We start from the raw sequence: 18,176 nt of genomic DNA, 5'->3' as shown, positions 1-18,176 counted from the left end.
GAACACATCCCTCTGTGTGATGCTGTAGAAGAAGAAGGGTGGCGGTGGATGGATGTGTTTTTCTCCATACATATCTCTCCTAAACCCACGGATCGTCTGATCAGCTGTTGATTATTATTATTATTATCATCACATAGAGCACCCCGTCTTATGTTTATTATATGTTCGATCTCCTCGCGATGGATTTTTATGCATAACAGGTGTTGTTTGAGCCCGAGAGCACAGCACGAGCATGAGGCTTTATTATGTGTTTTTCTCTCGGTTTGACAAACAGTGAAACAAAGCGACTGGGAGCATTTTTTGCCTTGAGAGAAAAGCAGATCCAAAAAAAACATGAGGGGATGAAAGGTAGGTTATCATCTCTGTCTCTCTTTCTCTCACACACACACACATACACACACACACATACATTGACGCACACACACACACATCAGAGGTGATTTTGACACCTGTTCATCTGTTTTTCACCCCAGCCTTCTGTGTTTCAGGCCTAGCTGACATGGCAGCCATCTAATCAGGTGAAATGATATTTGTCAAGGTGGCAGAGAGGCTGTTATGTAGGGGGGGGAAGAAAAATAAGCCCACAGTTACAGCAGATCATATTGTGTTTCATGGCCTACATAGACAAGGCCCACCCAGACTATAGCACAGCTATGTGTTATTATCACCTGACGCCGCCTAGAAATGTGGTTTTGAATTAGGGCTGCATCTTGAATTTTAATTGGATTTTGGTGTTTTTATTCACGTCTTCCTTGAGGCCTAACACAATTTTCTCCTCCTGTTGAGTCAAATTCACACACACACATATAGGGCCTGTGGTAAAAAAAATAAAATACAAATGGCTGCCTGCTCTGCCATTATATTCTCACATTTGTTATGTGCTGTGAATGGTACAGATTACGCCCTCTGCTCTGTCAAGCACATACACATGCACAGAGCAGCCGAGAGAAAGCATAACATGTTCTTTTGCTCATTTACAACATCTCTGTTTGTTGGACATGCCCAGTGTTGGTTGTACTGTGTCTGCTCCATCACCATCGCCCCCCCCCCCCCCCCCCCTCCCTGTACACCCCCATGCATTCACTCAAACACCCACACTTGCACAAAGTATGTGAGCTGTTGTATCTTAGCAACGGGCAAGGTAATTACTGAGAGAGCCAAGGAGCTGGCATGCTGTAGAGCTGCTGATCTGATCCCAGCCTTAGAGAAACAGGAAGGCAAAAGATTTCCACTGTGTTGCCCGACACGCCACTTCTACGTCCACGCTGGTACATATTAAGTTTGGTTTCCGTTTTAGAGCTAACAAGCACGTCAGACATCTTGTTTTTTCCATTCCTCAAAATGTGTGTCTCTGTTTCGCAGGTGGTGAGGTTGTGGACAAAGAGGAAAGATGAGTCTGTCATGTAGAAAAGATCCTTACGGCCTCTCCTTGTAAAGACGAGAGAGCCGTGGGAGACGACGGCTGTAGGAGGATCTGTAGCGTTCATAAAAAGGGCCCGAACCAGGCAGGCTCTTGTGGAAGGTGATAGAATGAGTAACCAGACCTTTGCCATCGATGGGCCGGGCAGTTTGCTGGCCGTGCTGGCTTCGCAGGGCGGAATGGCGAGAGCCAACGGCGGCGGCGGCGGTGGCAGCAGCAGCGACAGCGGCAGCAACAGTGGAGGAATCTCTGCCACAGATGTGTCTGCCTACTTTAAGCTGGTCTTCTTGGGTTTGATCATCTGTGTCAGCCTCGTGGGCAACCTCTTGGTCTCCCTGCTGGTCCTACGAGACCGGACACTTCACAAGGCTCCCTACTTCTTTCTCCTGGACCTGTGCCTGGCCGACGCGGTCCGCTCCGCCGCCTGCTTCCCCTTCGTGCTGGTTTCCGTCCACAACAGCTCAGCCTGGACTTACAGCGCCTTGAGTTGTAAAGTTGTGGCTTTCATGGCTGTGCTGTTTTGTTTTCACGCTGCCTTCATGCTGTTCTGCGTGGCTGTCACCCGCTACCTTGCCATCGCCCACCACCGATTCTACGCCAAGCGCATGACCATCTGGACCTGCGCCGCCATCATTTGCATGGTGTGGACTCTGGCCGTCGCCATGGCGTTCCCGCCCGTCTTCGATGTGGGGACGTACAAGTTCATCCGTGACGAGGATCAGTGCATTTTTGAACACCGCTACCTGAAGACCAACGACACCCTGGGCTTCATGCTCATGCTGGCCGTGGTGGTCCTGGCCACGCACGGTTTCTACGCCAAGCTGCTGCTGTTTGAGTACAGGCACCGCAAGATGAAACCTGTCCAGCTGGTGCCGGCCATCAGCCAGAACTGGACCTTCCACGGTCCCGGGGCCACGGGTCAAGCCGCGGCCAACTGGATCGCAGGGTTCGGTCGCGGCCCCATGCCGCCCACTCTGTTGGGCATCAGGCAAAATTTACACAATCAACACCGGCGGCTGCTCGGGATGGAGGAGGTGAGGTCAGAGCGGAGGCTGGGCAGGATGTTCTACACCATCACCCTGCTCTTCCTGGTCCTCTGGGCTCCGTACATCGTGGCGTGCTTCTGGAGGGTGTTCGTCAAGTCCTGCACCATCCCTCACAGGTACCTCTCCATCACGGTGTGGATGAGCTTCGCCCAAGCCGGGGTCAACCCCATCTTCTGTCTCCTGCTCAACGAGGACCTGAGGAAAGTGCTGCGAGCTCACCTGCCCACCTACTGTAGGACTAAACAACACCTGCCCCAGGACGAGGCCTACTGCATTATGTGATACGATACGAGCTCAATGAAGAGTTTCAGGTTTTAAAGGGAGAATTTGGAGAATAGAAGTGATGTAACGCACCTTGGTTAAGTGTCTGTTTTGTTGTTTTGCACAACAAAATCAAATTTTCGCCAACAAATGCAGACACAGTGCCATTTTATTGAGAATGTTGATGTTTGACTAAGTGTGTGCGGTGCAGAGGTTTGAACCGGGCAATAGAGAAGCCCCTGGTTTGTATTTCTGATGATGTACTGTATGATTAGGAAAGATCACAACTATCACCGCTCCAACTAAGTGTGACAGATGCCATTTTAAAATAATGTTGCCTTATTTCAATGGGACACGCCCCAGAGCTTTCAAACTGAGAACGAGTTTCTGTGTCACACGAGGCACAAAACAGACACACGGAGGTTTGAAATCCTTGAAGAAAATGTGCGAATAGAAAGTGTTGATCAGAGCGTTACTAACTCTGAAACACATCAAGGAACTCAAAGGGTCTGAACGGATTGATAGACCACCCCGGACGCCTTTTCATGTAATTCAAAAGGAGACTGCTGAGTATCGAATGGACCCAATAACCTTGGATACATTTAAATAGCCGTTGTGAACCCAAGAAGCCCCTAACATGCTTGATTTTTTTGGACTTGATTTTAGGGCGTGTCAGGTTTCTTTGTATCATAAAAAAATTGCCTGTTTTTCCTTTATTTGTAAAACTATACATGTTAAGCAGATGACACTATTTTGAAATATGACTTGATTTCATATTGTACAGACTGTACAGGAATGTGTATTCCTGCTTGTGTGTTTTTATATAGCATTTGTGTGTATGTGTGTGTGAGAGAGAGGAAGAAGAGGAAGACAGAAGAGGAGAGGAGGAAGGGAGAACGATAAGAGAGAGAAATAATGATGATAGAATAGGTTCCAGTAATATTGAGTCAATATGAAAGCAGCCTCATCTTGGTGTCTCAAAATCATGCAAAATTGAACATATGGAAATGTATCCTTTAAATGGATTTAACAGAAAATGTCGTTTTTCAATGTACAAGCTAATGTGAAGTGCAGATGGATTATGAAAAAGGGGGACAGAATAATTAGGAAACAACACTTGTGCATTGCAAACAGGCTGGAGGATTTAATGACTTGAATGATGATGTAAATTACGTCGTTTTAAAAAATCATTAGCAAACGATGATCTTGGGAATGTTTTTAAAGTACTGTTATGCTCTGAATACAAAAAAAATGAAGAAATTAAGTGGCACTTAATGGGAAGAAAACTTGAATGTTACCAGGTCTTCTTATATTTACCCCCCCAACATAATGTCACCATTTGAGTGTCCTGTCCTGGATCACAGTATAAGTTTAAAAATCAAAACGTCTTCAGGGTTGACACGACCCCAGAGATGTTTGGTGCGAGGAAACCGGCTGAAGTTGTCTCTCCAAATTAAGATTCATGTAATACAAATGTCAGACCTACAGTATGTTAGGCATAGATACTGTATATTTGTGCAGTCAATTTTCTAAATGTGGACACTTGCACAGCATACTGTATTAGCATGCATCCCACTGCATTTCATAGATTCAAGACTGGGGATTACAACTTGTACAGATGTTGATGTGGAGAGACGAAGTGAGACGGGAACTGAGGTCCATAATTTTTACGTCTGGCATTCCTTCGCGAGATGATATTCTGTAACTGTACAGTTTAACTGAGGTGGTTCTTTTGCCCACTCATCAATAAAGACTCTACTTTTGATGCATTCTGAGTTATGACCTGTTTGGATGTTAACATGGCTGTGGAGAACACTTAACAGGAAATAGACCACTTTACAGCGCATGCAGCACAAATTACATCCGGTGTGCCGGTAGTTTCTGAACATGTATACAAAAAAAGGTATATTTGTGACCAATCAGTCTAGCTTTGTACACTTCACTGCATGAAATGAAAAAGTCTCCTTGACACTTTCCTCTCTACTGAACACTGGCCAACACCCGCTTTAGAGTCAAAGTGATTTGTGATTTCTTACTCAAGTACTAACCTTTCAAATCTGTGGTGACAGGTGTACAAATACACAAAAAAAAAAAAACTAAATGGGGACAAAAAATGTAGTTGGATCAAACAAATCAATTTCTTAAGCTAGTGGTTGAATATACTTAAACTTTCCTGCAATAAAATGAAACTATGTAACTTTTGCTAACCAGCGGCCAGTATGGTTATGAATTAAATTTACAGGATAATGGCAAATGTAGCACAATCAGAGAATAGTCATAAAGTTAAGAACATGACTAAAAGCCGTTTCACACCAAGCACAGATTTTCTTCCGAAAAATTGGCGCAGACATTTATGAAAAATATTTTTATGGGTTCTTATGAATGCTTGCAAACCCCTGCAGAACAATTGTGCGGGGAAAAAATATTTGTTTTAGGGCTGTCAATCAATTAAAGTATTTAATCGAAATGAAGCGCATGATTGTCCATAATTAATTGCAAATTAATCACACATTTTTTATCTGTTCAAAATGTACCTTAAAGCAAGATTTGTCAAGTATTTAATACTCTCATCAAAACGGGAGTGGGCAAATATGCTTGCTTAATGCAAATGTATGTATATATTTATTATTTGAAATCAATTTACAACTCAAAACAATGACAAATATTGTCCAGAAACCCTCACAGGCCATGACTTGCCCCAAACTGCATGTGATTATCATAAAGTGGGCATGCCTGTAAAGGGGAGACTTGTGGGTACCCATAGAACCGATTTACATTCACATATCTTGAGGTCAGAGGTCAAGGAACCCCTTTGAAAATGGCCATGCCAGTTTTTTCTTGCCAAAATGTTGCGCAAGTTCGGAGCGTTATTTAACCTCCTTCGTGACAAGCTAGCATGACATGGTTGGTAACAATGGACAACTTAGGTTTTATAGTTTTTAGTATATATTTCTATTTTATATAATACCAGTATCTTCCACTCTAGCTCTTAAACTGAGCTCGCTACAACCTAAACATTGCAAGCTGCGTTAACAAATTTGCGTTAACTTTGGTAGCCCTAATTTGTTTGTTTTCAGGGTAACGGGTTGTCAGACAAATGGGCTTTTTCAGTCCAATGGGACTATTGCTGTTTCGGAATAACAATGGGCCGTCCCCCTTCTCAACACCTAATAATGTACTCACACTACTATCTCAACAACCAAATAAAAGACAATATATGGCTTGAGGTCGCCCAGCAGCTGGGATACAATGAAGATGGTAATGCAGATGATACGCACTTGCGAACGTTATATGTTGGTCACGGAACAGGGCTAGCAAACAGCAGCTAACTATACTGTTAGCATCAAAATTTGGGTTCTATTAGTTTATGTATTGTGTAGTTAACGTTAAAGCCCTTTAGACATTCTCTGTCTGTTTTTGTTGTGTGAAGTGGACACAAGCACTATTTAGGAGCACTACTCATTTGGCCTCATTGACGAAGATGGAACACAGCAACGCGGATAATTCGCACCGGAAACAGTGTGCACAGTTGTCATGTGTTGTCACGTATTCTTGCACCCCATTTTTGCATCGCACTGCTGAGAAACTGCTTTAAGCAATGTCATACAAGGTTATGCAGCAATACCTCTTTAAAGTTTGCTAACATTAGCCACCAGGAGCTACTGGTTGTACCAGACCAAGCGAGGCTGTAGCAGCAAAACCTTTGACTGTATTGAATTGAGCAAGGATGCATTTTATTTCTTAAGAACTCAACTTGAGAGGAAGAATCTGTTATTTCTACGTTCAAAAGTGACCTCGTCGCACTTTAAACTATGCAAAAACAAAGAGGACTCAAGCATAAACATAGCTAAGTTCATTAGTATTTATACTTAAAACTAGCATTTGATATTGATGTTCCAAAGCAGAACCATGCAATTCATTCTTACCACAGCATGCGGCATAATAAATGAGATTTGATACAACGCAAAATTCAGAAATGGTGACTGTAAAATGAAACAATAATAAAAATAACTGCCGCTGTGTACCAGGCTTTTCAAGCGGCAGCTGTGGAATCTTTTGTGTAAACCGAGAAATGGGTTTAAGGCAGTATCCAATCGCTCAGTAGACCAGAAAAACGAATTTCATTCATTAAAACTTGCATATACTTGTGGTACAATATCTGGATGAATAAAAGTTGATTTAACACGTATCATGATTACACTCTAACAGAAGAACAAATGGCCAAATCTTAAACATGATTTTAAGTGTTGTTGTTGAGGATTACTCCTCCGCATGATAAGGGACATAAATACTTTATGTACTGAATCTCATACAGATCCCACATGTATCGCAAACCTTAAGCAGCCAACCATACTACATAATTATGCTTCTGACATTATGAAATAAAATGGAAAAGCTGGGGAGAATGGAATATGTTTCAATCTTAATTAGGCCCTGATTGAAATCCAGCCATCGTGTGATTGTGTATTTTCTCGATAAACAATTCGACTATATTTTGAATTTGAATGAGAGATAATTTCCATTGTCTTTATTTGCGCGCCTAGACTGCGGTTGATGAAAAAGATGTTTCCATAGTGAGCATCCTCTAAATAGTCCAGGTTTAACAGGTTGTATCAGACTGAGCATCTCTGTCTCACCAGAACTGATGTTGAAGATTCATCTAAAGCGCTTATTTTTAGTTTTCTTCCCACTTCCCTCCAAGATACACCACAACAAAGGCCGTCTTACTCATTTGTGAAAACTTATCCTCGCCCACTGTGTGTTGTGAAGATGCAGGGTTGTTGCATTGTCCTATCAGAGCAGCTGGGTTCACACAGGAGAAGTGTTGTGTTGCTCTCTTGGATAGAAATCCTTGTTTTTTTATCAGCACCTTTGCTGCCTGTTTCAAACAAAGCCTCGTCCTGACCTTCCCAGACAGCAACCATTCATTGTGCCTTCACACCCACACAGACACGTTTCTACGTCACAATACCCTCACCAACCTTGGGAGGAAAACAATCGCAAGTCTAAAAGCACTGCATTTGTGAAATTAATCAAACATATTGGGGTTAAATTCTTACACGCACACACATTGTGACTTTTTCCACCGTTTCCACAAATTCTAGTAATTATGTGTATGTATGTTTTTCCTATGCTGAGATGGTGCAAATAGAGCAGAGATTGCCATGATACATTAGTCTGACAATGCAACATTAATATCATTTTTATTGCTTGTCTAGGCTTAGAAAACAGACATTTCTAGGAGCTTCAATGTGTGGTTGGGATCTACAATCAGTGGTTCCCAAACTGGGGCCCCGTCAAAGGGTTCAAAGAAATATTTGCGGGGTCACCGGGCACCTCCGCTTAACAAAATCATGTACATTTCTTTCAGATTTTGCCAGTTTTCTTGTGAAATACAAGACACTTTTACCTCTTCGGCCTCTAAAAATAATATTGGAAAAGGAAAAAAATCACTCTATGGTTGAACTCATAACACACTACAAGACATTACTTTTCTCTACCTGATAGTTTATGGGTATTTACTGTATAGTGTACCTGCAACTAACTACATTATGTTGACAAAATGACAAAATCCAGTATTACGATATATTTGACCTAAAACATCAATATTGATAGAGTGAAGACATTTTGGGGTTTTGAAGAGACACTTGCACACAAATCGTTGAATAAAACTACACAGCAATGCTTTGGGCGTACACCATCTTAGTTTAGGGTCGTGTCTAGAAGGTAACCCACAATTTGGGAACCTTTCGCGAGATAGTTGAGGTTAGGCATTGACCTTGAATTTCGCAATTTGCTGGTTACCTTCTAGACACAACCTTAATTTAGCGTATTATTATTGTAACAGTTGCTAATTAGCACTAAACACAGTTGAGGTTGATGTGATGTCATTAGTTTTGCAGGTATTTAGTCATAAATCAAAGTATTGGGCAAATTTACATTCATGTACGTGAACCTCAATGTAGCACTGGATGAAAAGACGGGATCACCAAAGTCAGGAGGATTTATCCTCTTGGGAACATGCATGTCTGTCAAAAATGCCATGTCAGTACATCCAACAGTTTTTGAGATATTTCAGACAGGAACAAAGTGGTGGACCAACAAACCCAACGACATTGCCGAAAAACATCATCAATATGATTATGATTGATGGACAAATAGGCAAAGGAATTGACTATTTTTCATTAACACTCAAAAGGTCAAAAGTCCTAATAAACACTTTCACAATACTAAAACAATATCTTATCTCATAACACAATATTATAGATTGATCACCCCAGCTCCAAACGCAATAGTACATTTTTACATGACTTTTAGTCATTGATGGCGGGGGAATCCTGTGTAGATCTTGAAGACCCACACAATGACTAACACTCTCCTACACTGTAGGTTTGACCACCCTACTGCATTAAGCTGTTATTACTATTCCACTATTGTTAAATTCTATTGTTTCAAATATATACGGTGAAAAAAGATACAAAGACAGCTGACAGTTACAGTAGTTTATTCTGTATGTGCGTTAAATAAATTATATGAATCCGCAACCAGCTTAAGCTGAATACACAAACACAGATAAGTACAAACACATACTGAAAAACACACTCATTTGTCTTTTGTGGTGATCAATTTGATATATGCCTACAGACTGATTCAGAGTTCAATGTCATGCACATGGTCTCAAATGCAAACAGGCAATTGCAGAACAGAAAGCAAATAAGGCGGTTTTACTACACTTGATTACACTGCTTGAGTAACAGTTACATAAATAGTGAACTAGATCTACGCCAGGGGGGCCGTCAGTGAGATACAAAGTGTTGGACCGGTTTGCTCTGGAAGATTACGTTGTATCCTCATCACATGAATTCAGTCATATCCGTACAAGTCAGAGGTAAGCCATGACACATGCATGGGAGTAGTGCTCTTTCTTTCTTTGTTAAAAAGATATTTCTCAGCTGCAGGAGTACTGACACGCACACACACACACACACACACATACATACATACATACAACCCCCACACCCGCAACCCCTTGAATTTTTAGACATCCCTTCCACCTACACAGCATGGTGAGCTTTCTGATTGCACTTGAGTTATCATTACATTAAACGTTTAATGCAGCCTGTTACATTCCAGTGAAAATCTACACACTTTGTTATTGGACGGTTAAGAAGCGGCGGGGCCGTTTGTACGCGCTGGATGGAAGCATTTTATTGGTGGATCAGTCACTTTTGCTCCCGCCTCCAGATGATGACCATGCCGGTGGAGTCGGCGGATGCCAGCAAACTCTCGTCACAGTTGAAGCTGACGTCCAGCACCGGTCCCCCGTGACCCTGTAACTTGTTCACTATCGCCTTGGTGTTGCGTTCGACGTCGAAGAAGTAGACGCAGGTGTCCTCGCTGCCGGTCACTGTGTCAGAGGGAAAATCAGAAGATCGAGAAGTTGAATGGTGTAGAGAATTTACAAGGAGAAATGGATAAATAAGAGTGCTGCAGGAATGAGTCCTAGAACCCGGAAATGAGTTAGCATTTAAGCACTTCCGGTTCCCTCGTCTCAAAGTAAATGCCTGAAATAAGATCTGCGGTTAACACAAGCTGAAGAGATTTTTACATTTTGTTCTACCATATAAAATACATCAATAAATATCCCACTTGGGAATTTTGAGGCCTTTACATGTCTTCAAAAAGGCAGTTGCTAACAACTAAATGAGACTACAAAACGTCATCACGCCGACTCATCCGCCTTCACAGCCTCTTTGTGTTTACTTGCGTTCATGAGACTGTGGTGTAGTTTCGTTTATAGCCTAACGTTAGCTTTTTATTTCTGCTTGGATTGCATCAAAGTGGTGTTAATTTGTGAAGAATCATAAATGTTTGTTTGCCACGGAGTTTATTTTCTGCAATAATCCAAAAACCCAATGGAAAAATCCCATTGTTTTTTTGTCAAGGGAACCCAGGGCGATGCTAACTTCCTGGTTGGCCTACAAAAATACATCATCCCTGCACCACTCTATAAATGATGACAATTCATTTTGGATTGAAAATAGGTATCACAATAGTTTACCCTGCTTCTAAACAATCTCAAGAGACAGTATTAAAAATCACTTGTATGCACAGTACAGCTTTAAAAGGCCTAGACACACCAAACTGATATCAGAGAACTAGCGGCGACGAAGGCCGACTGTTGCCGTGCCTCACATCCACCGTGTCTTGGCCAAAAAGTCGCACTTAAACATACCACAAGGACTACAACCAACGGCCAACTAGCACCTATGTTCTGCATCTGCGTGAGGGGAAATAACTCTCCATACCAGCAGGTGGCGGTAGTCTGTATTAATCATTCAAAAAGGGAAACAAGAAAACCTAGAAACAAAGCAGCGTTTTCCTACCTTTCGCATCACTCTCACTTAGCTTCATCCCAGATGATGTTGTGAAAATATCCGTGTACCGGAATGATCAGATGAGATGAAGATGAAAAATTAAAGCCTTCTTGACTTCACTCGTTCACTTTCCTCACTTCCGTTTCTCTTCTCGTGCACTGACTTTGCATAAGCTGAACAGCTAATCCGAGTGATTCCTCCCACCGACGGGCTCCGTCACCGATTCAACATGCTCCATCGGCCAAAAAGCCGCCGACATGGACAGACTAGTGCCAACGATGCAGGACACACTACAAAAACTAGAGCCACAGACGCTCACGGATGGCCCGACATTGGCCAACCATTGGCCTGGTGTGTCAGGGCCTTTATGTTTCTAGCAGGAGCTGTTCAACTATCCAGAGATACAGATATGAGGCCACTTCTCAGGTGTCAGTTTGTCAGGTCGTGTCCTTATTGAAATAATGTAAGCAACCATGTTGCAAAACTTCAATGGCTTTTGTAACAATTAAATTACAACACTTCCCTAACTGAAGGGTATTTTTATGAGTGAGATGCTTCTGCTAATTGGAGACACAAAGCTGTCAATTTAAACACTGACAAGCCTCGAGGGAAATGAACTGTTGATTGGTAGGAAATAATTAAAGGTGAGGAAAAGTCAAATAAGGTGAAGCTCTGAGGTAGTGCTGTCAAATATTACTCATGCAAACAACATGTTGTATAACTTTTGAACTATTGGTTATATACTAATATGAAATTCTACAACCCTTTGGGAGATGAACGCTTTACAAAGCCATTAAAGTTCATTCAAATATGCATACGAGCTAACAACAAGGTGAATTACTTAATTGCTGAAATGTTGCTATTTTGGGTTTTCTTTGTATCCAAAAGCAGCTATTTTTTGCATATATTTTGTTCACACTATATAGCCTGCAGCATATAATGAACTGTGGTCTAATTTTCTATTCAAATATCAGAGCAGGAACACAGAGAGTCTTCTTACCCACACAGGCCCCTTGTCTGAAAGACATGAGGGGGCAGAAGATGCTGTGAACGTGCTGGGAACCGTGCTGGATAGGGAAGCTTCTCTTCAGTTGTAGTGTACCATCGTTGTCCACCACCCTGCCAACGCAAACGTGCCATCAATCAGACTCAATGTAACGATGTAAATACATCTTCACATACATGCCACACCAATAACAAAGGCTTTAAATTATATCTCAGCGCAGCGAAGACAAAACTGCCTATTAATAACTGGTGACTCTCCCTCACAGACTGACCTGTACAGCAGCAGCTTATTGACACATGCGTTGATCAGCAGGGAGGGGTCTCTGGCCTCTCGGCTAATCCAGGACCGAGCAGATATGCTGCAGATGGAGCTGCCTTCACTCACCACCAGACGCTTGGCTTTGGTCAGCTTCCCTGTGGGGGGGGGGGCGGGCAGAAACAGCAGAGACCGGCAGAGACACATCAATCCTCTCAACCAGAGATGACATTCAGTGCATGATTCAAAAACTAATTATAATTTGTGATTCAGTTACCGCACACGCTGCCAAACAGAAACGTTGCGAGTGTACCTGTGGCCATGTCGAAGAGAAAGGAGAAGATGCTCCCCCTGTCATCGCCAGCCCAAAGGATCCTCCCCGGAGCATCAAAGGAAAGAGACAGCACGCGGCCTGTCAGCTTACTGGAGCCCCCCTTCACCTTCTTCCCAGTGGAGATGTTCACCACCTGCAGGTGGTGCTTGCTGTTTCCCACCTGCAACACAGAACTGGGAGTGAGGACCTTCATTATTTCCACAAGGCAGCACTGATAAACTGACTGGGAAAAGCACTGGTTGTTGTGTTTTTGCTGGTTAGACTGGTGAAAACCAGCGCAGATTGATCTTTGTAAAATATTAAATATTTCTTTGAGGTAGAAGAAATGGTGTAATCCAACAGAAAGCATCTACTGTTATTTTGTGTTCAGGCAGATAAGACCAATACAGGGCTGCTCTGGCAGACAGACCAGTTAAACCAGCACAAACCAGAAAAACACATTTCTTCCTTTCATAATGTTATTGCTTGTTGTTGGTACTGACTGTCGGTTATAAACAAATATTCATCTCACTCATGCTCCGTTTAATGAGCCGTAAATGGACTTTCATTTTACATTCTGCTCATCAATTCAAGTATTTGCCACTGAAAAAGCAGCGTATAAAATAGATTATCCAAGACATTTACCACTTTTGTTTTGGTGACAAAAGATGACATTCAATTCTAAAATTTGAATCAGTGTCTGCACAGTGCATGCAGTTATTGTGAAGGAGATGAAAAGCTACTATTGAGACTTTATTGTTTTGTGAATAACCGTCACTCCCAAAAAATGAGACTGAGTGTTTTGAGTAAAATAAGATACATGAGGATTCATTAATTTTACAGCATGTTATGTACGCTGAAGAGGAAATATAAGCTGCAAAAGTCACCGTCATTGATTTGGGGTTGGTTTTTGGGTACACCAGTACTGGAGCAGAGCAAAATTTAACATTTTTCCTAAATTCTGAAAAAAGACATGTCCGAAAATTCAACTGAGCCTTCAAGTACTAAAAAAAACAGTAAAAGTGTGGCTGTGTGGTGGTAACAGATACATGACAAGAAAGGTATTAATGGTATTAATGGTATTTTTCAAGTTTAACCACTGCCTTGCCTCACTAGGTGTTCACACTAGCTTTAAAGCGGAGGTAGGCAGTTTATTTTTGGCATCATTGGGCAAAAATTCCATAATAACCTTTCAGCATATTGTAATTCAAGTGTTGTGAGCGAAAACTAGACTTCTTCACCTCCTCATGGCTCTGTTTTCAGGCTTTAAAAAATCTAGCCTGTGACGGGAGACTTTGGCCAGTCACAGAAAGCTGCCTACCCTGGGGTACCACTAGAATTACAATATGCTGAAAAGTTATTAGGAATTATTGCCCAATGATGCCAAAAATAATTTGCCCACCCAGCTTTAATATAGTCCTTTTCCCTTGTGACACAAACTAAATAGTGACACACAACTGTCATAAGAGAAAATCTGCAAACACAGTTTCAAGCTGCACCGTGTCGTCTGGGATCTAAATTCAGACATTTGAAATATGACGCATACGTTTGCATATTCACACTTTATATTTAGTGCTCAATTACAGAATGAGAGTGTCTTGTGAACAGCGTCATATGGCTTATTATCACAGTAATGCATGCAGCTATGTGACGTGTTTCAAGGCTGTTAAGTATATTATTAAGCTGAAAATATTTCTAGAATTTAACCTTTTACAAGAAATTATCACTGATTTACTGTTACATCAATATCAAAGTATCACAGGTGATATTGAACTCAAACATTTAGTCCAGAAACAATGGTTATTACCTCCGCCAAAGGCCTTGGGCCAAGGAGGTTATGTTTTCACCGACGTTGGTTTGTTTGTTTGTTTGTTTGTCTGTCTGTTCGCAGGATTACTCCAAAAGTTTGCGATGGATTTGAATGAAATTTTGGAGGGGTGGAGTGTGGCACAATGAACAATCCATTAGATGATGATCCGGATTCAGGAAGTTTTTTAAGAATTCCGATCAGCCTGAGCATTAAGACCACAGGGTATAACACATGCGCAGTGTGACTGATGACGCATGACCCCACCTTCTTCCTTCTTAGAGCAGAGAGATACGTGTGTGGATGTGTGTGTGGGAGCTGCTCGCCGTCCGCAGTGAGAAAGAAAAAAAACGTAGATGACGGGATGACAGACAACGCAGTGTAACGTTATACAGACATAACAAGGCTGCTGAATGAGAGAGGCATCTGCCGATACGTTACACGGAAACACACCGTGTTAATAATAAGCCAACCACCTCACGGTATCACCAGCTGTGAGCTGTGATCTGTTTTTAAAGTCAGGCACCTTGGCGGAGATTTACGAATGCCATTCTAGTTGTCATTTGTGCTGAGTTGACGAAAACAAACATCAACATGATTTTGTTCCTGCAAACATATTAGGACCGTATAGTTGGGGCCCTAAAAGTAGATCATACAAAACTGCAGGTGAGATGGAAAATATTTAAAATACCCTTTAAAATCTATTAAAATATTAGAAGTATAATACTGTAACACAAAAATGAAAAGTAGGTTGAACAAGGACATTAAAAAATACTAACAGCCAATTAGACAGGGGTCTTTTATTGTTCTATTCTTAAGTGTTTCTCAATTACCTGCAAATGAGTAACTCCTTTGTGCAAGTTTTTGTGGTACTCGGGAATTAGTACAAAAAAATTATAACCTGTTTCAAATGAGACTCACCACAGTAAGGTTGTTATTCATGGGCTGGAAGGTGCAGCAGAGCAACTCGCTGGATTCTGGGTCTCTGACCTCTCGGATGCACCGACCGTCCTCCGTGTTCCAGATACGCAGAGTCCCATCTAGTGATGTCGACACGATGATGTCGTTGCTCAGAGACCAAGCAAAGTCTGTGACAGGACCTCCATGACCTTTCAGGGTCACCTTCACACTGGGAGGAGACGGGGACAACGTCATGATGGACAGGGTGCCGTCCAAGGAGCAGCAAGCAAGGAGGTGCTTGTCGTCGTTGGCAAACTGCAACCGTGGAACTAAAAGAACAAGGAGAGGAAGATGAAGAGAAATAAATGTTGCGTACAAATGGATTATCATAAATTAAAAACGATTTACTTACCAGCAGAGTCTACATGTTGGTCAAATATGTGGTGCATGCCAGCAAAAGCATAGTTTTCACTCAAAGTTGTGTCCCCTGCCATGGCACGACTGGCCTCTGCCACTGAGGTGGGCACCAAACTGCCCGGAGGCCTGCGGCCAGAAATAAAAACCACCACGTAAGCATATAATCAATACAACACACCTCACAACCCTTGCCTACAGCTGACAACTCAATATAAGAGATCAGATCATTACTGAGTGCAACCAAACCAGAATTATAGCCAGCAAATCCGACAAAACGCAATGGCTCAAAGGAGGAGTAAATCAAAGAGAATTCAATTGCTCAAGGCGATGAGACAAGAAGCTGAATGCAAGTTGAGGATCTCTGTGTGGTGTTCTTGTGAGTACCTCTCATCATAGACGGCTCTGTTCATCTGGGCCTGTAGCTGGTAGGAGCCTCTGCTGACGGACCGGCGGTGACCACGAGCCCCTTGGGCGCGGGGGTCCTCCTCGAAGTCCTGCCCAAGAGGAGAGGGATGGGGAGAACCTCGTAGGAGTGAGTGCAAGTAAAGACCACAAATAATCATCAAAATAACCATCAATAATTCTTGAGAACTTATTGAAATTACCATGCATTTTAAAGTTAATGATATTGCCAATATACATGGGCAATGCCAGCCATTTCAACCAAGCTGCTCAGCTTAATATGTATGGGCAACCAAAGTGTTGCTTGGCTATCACTGCTGATTGATGAAAACTAAGGTCTAGCTATCCAGATGGCTCTCATATGTTGTTTCCTATATTATCATTCCAACTCTCAGATATTTTTATATCTCATTTCCCAAATTAGTATAGACACCCCCCCCACCGCCACCCACCCACCCTCCTATTCTCTCTCTTCTACGTTCCCTGCCCTTTCTGTTTCTTTGGGTCTGACCTCCATGCGGTCCAGTGTGGTGCGGGAGCTGCGCACACTGCTGGCCCTGAAGCTGCTCTGCTCAGACAGGGGCCCGTAGCGCAGGGCCAGCAGCTGACTGCGCAGCCTCAGGTACTGCCTGCGCAGCCCCGGCTCAAAGCCACACTTGGCGTTCTCTCTGAGCAGCTGGCTGCGTCGGCGGATGTACTGAGTTCGGAACTGTGGGAACGTAGGCGTGCGGTAAGCATTGTACCTGGGGTTGGGAAAAAGAAGTGACAAGGCACACACACACACACAATAACTCACAAGTTATCCATAAGCAATTACACGTCTGAATAGCTTCTTCATCAGTTTAGATTATTAAAAGCCTGCTGCATGATTGAGTCTCACCTTGCGTCCACTGCCAAAACCTGCTGCCAAACTGCTGCCATTCCACAAGCACTCTGGGTCGAGAGGAAGCCACTGCCAGGGCAGATTCCTGCAAAAATACACAACACACAATTTAGATACTTTAACTAATAAACTTACATCACTGTGTGAGAATACAGCTCAGCTAACATGAGTATTACATTCACAGAAGAGATATCTCTGCCTTCAGGCCGACGTTATAATGTGCCCTTAAGGAGAACAAATCGTTACTCCAAGTCCTTTATCCCTTCTGCTGTTAAGCTGCTGAACACAGACCATACCCATTTTAAATGACTGTTATTTAGAGGAACTTTAACATACATTGTTTCTTTTTTGGGGCTTTTATTGCCATAATCCTATGTATTTATATGGTTCTTCTTGTAACTTGTCCCTCCAAGTTGCCCCATGCCTTTAATATGTTTCCTTTGACTTAACTAAATTATTGGTTGTCTGTTGTATGTATGGATGTATGGACTGGGAATGCTACAAATGAATTGCCCCCTTGGGGATACATCAAGTTGTCTGAACTGAACTGAACTGAGATATCCTCCTCCCATCCACAGCATTGAATCAGGTGATGATGCAGCATCTAATGGCACCACAGAGACTGATATTGAGCTATGTTTTGCTAGTTTGACACCAGACAATAATTAAGTGAACTGAAATAGTCATATGGATGCTAAATAATGAACGTATAGGGCATGTTTTTAGCGAATAAGAAGCAAAAGCAGACGAGCAAAATTGACAGCTCAGCTAGCTAACGTCGCCTAGCTACCTGACGTTGCCTAGCAATTAGCAAGTTAGCCACAACATTATATGCGATGTCCTCGCGTATAAATCACTCATTCTTCAATGTACACAGATAGTCTATCAGTTAGTTAGTTTATACAGAGTATGGGGCGTTGCGGTGTTATAATGCAGCACGGAAACACAGAGAAATAGGTGTGTAAACGACTCACCTTCCTTAGCTTTTCTCCATCGCTGCTTCTACTGTCAGGTCACATGACGCGGTGTCACATGACGCGCTGTCACCAGCCCTCTGACACACTGATGTGGAGCTGCACGAGTCCAGA

At 42.5% G+C, this 18,176-nt stretch overlaps 2 protein-coding genes across 3 annotated transcripts in view; one reads left to right on the top strand and one right to left on the bottom strand.

The window, feature by feature from the left end:
• The window catches only part of LOC119490517 (probable G-protein coupled receptor 173), a 5,135-nt gene extending 635 nt beyond the window's left edge, over window positions 1-4,500 (top strand). The window contains exons 1-2 of one of the 2 annotated variants that reach the window (XR_005207424.1): window positions 1-348; window positions 474-1,333. The exon at window positions 1-348 is cut by the window's left edge and continues 635 nt beyond it. Coding sequence is in view for 1 of the 2 variants with exons in the window: in XM_037773965.1 (XP_037629893.1) it covers window positions 1,531-2,748 (1,218 nt within the window). In the remaining variant the exon portion in view is untranslated. Of the gene's footprint in view, window positions 349-473; window positions 1,334-1,362 lie in introns of those variants that run through there. The other variant, XM_037773965.1, reaches the window with a different exon arrangement.
• A 4,715-nt stretch (window positions 4,501-9,215) lies between these two features.
• Window positions 9,216-18,176, bottom strand: wdr13 (WD repeat domain 13). Its single transcript, XM_037773374.1, has 10 exons — window positions 18,063-18,176; window positions 17,086-17,173; window positions 16,717-16,948; window positions 16,188-16,297; window positions 15,799-15,929; window positions 15,408-15,715; window positions 12,680-12,860; window positions 12,383-12,524; window positions 12,106-12,224; window positions 9,216-10,135 (listed from the first exon to the last, which is right to left on the bottom strand). Exons 2-10 carry the CDS (start codon window positions 17,124-17,126, stop codon window positions 9,951-9,953), a joined length of 1,449 nt encoding a protein of 482 aa, XP_037629302.1. The 5' UTR covers window positions 17,127-17,173; window positions 18,063-18,176; the 3' UTR covers window positions 9,216-9,950.

This window comes from Sebastes umbrosus, chromosome 6 (genome assembly GCF_015220745.1).
Source record: "Sebastes umbrosus isolate fSebUmb1 chromosome 6, fSebUmb1.pri, whole genome shotgun sequence".
NCBI lineage: Eukaryota > Metazoa > Chordata > Actinopteri > Perciformes > Sebastidae > Sebastes > Sebastes umbrosus.
Note: the sequence above shows the minus strand (reverse complement) of the source record. Positions and strands in the feature narration are given on the sequence as shown.

Coding starts and splice junctions, on each gene's coding strand:
- wdr13 (XM_037773374.1), bottom strand. CDS start 17,126: ATGGCAGCAGTTTGGCAGCAGGTTTTGGCAGTGGACGCAAG. Junction 12,525..12,679: donor TCTCTTCGACATGGCCACAG/GTACACTCGCAA, acceptor CCCCCCCCACAG/GGAAGCTGACCAAAGCCAAG. Junction 12,225..12,382: donor AATAAGCTGCTGCTGTACAG/GTCAGTCTGTGA, acceptor TTGCGTTGGCAG/GGTGGTGGACAACGATGGTA.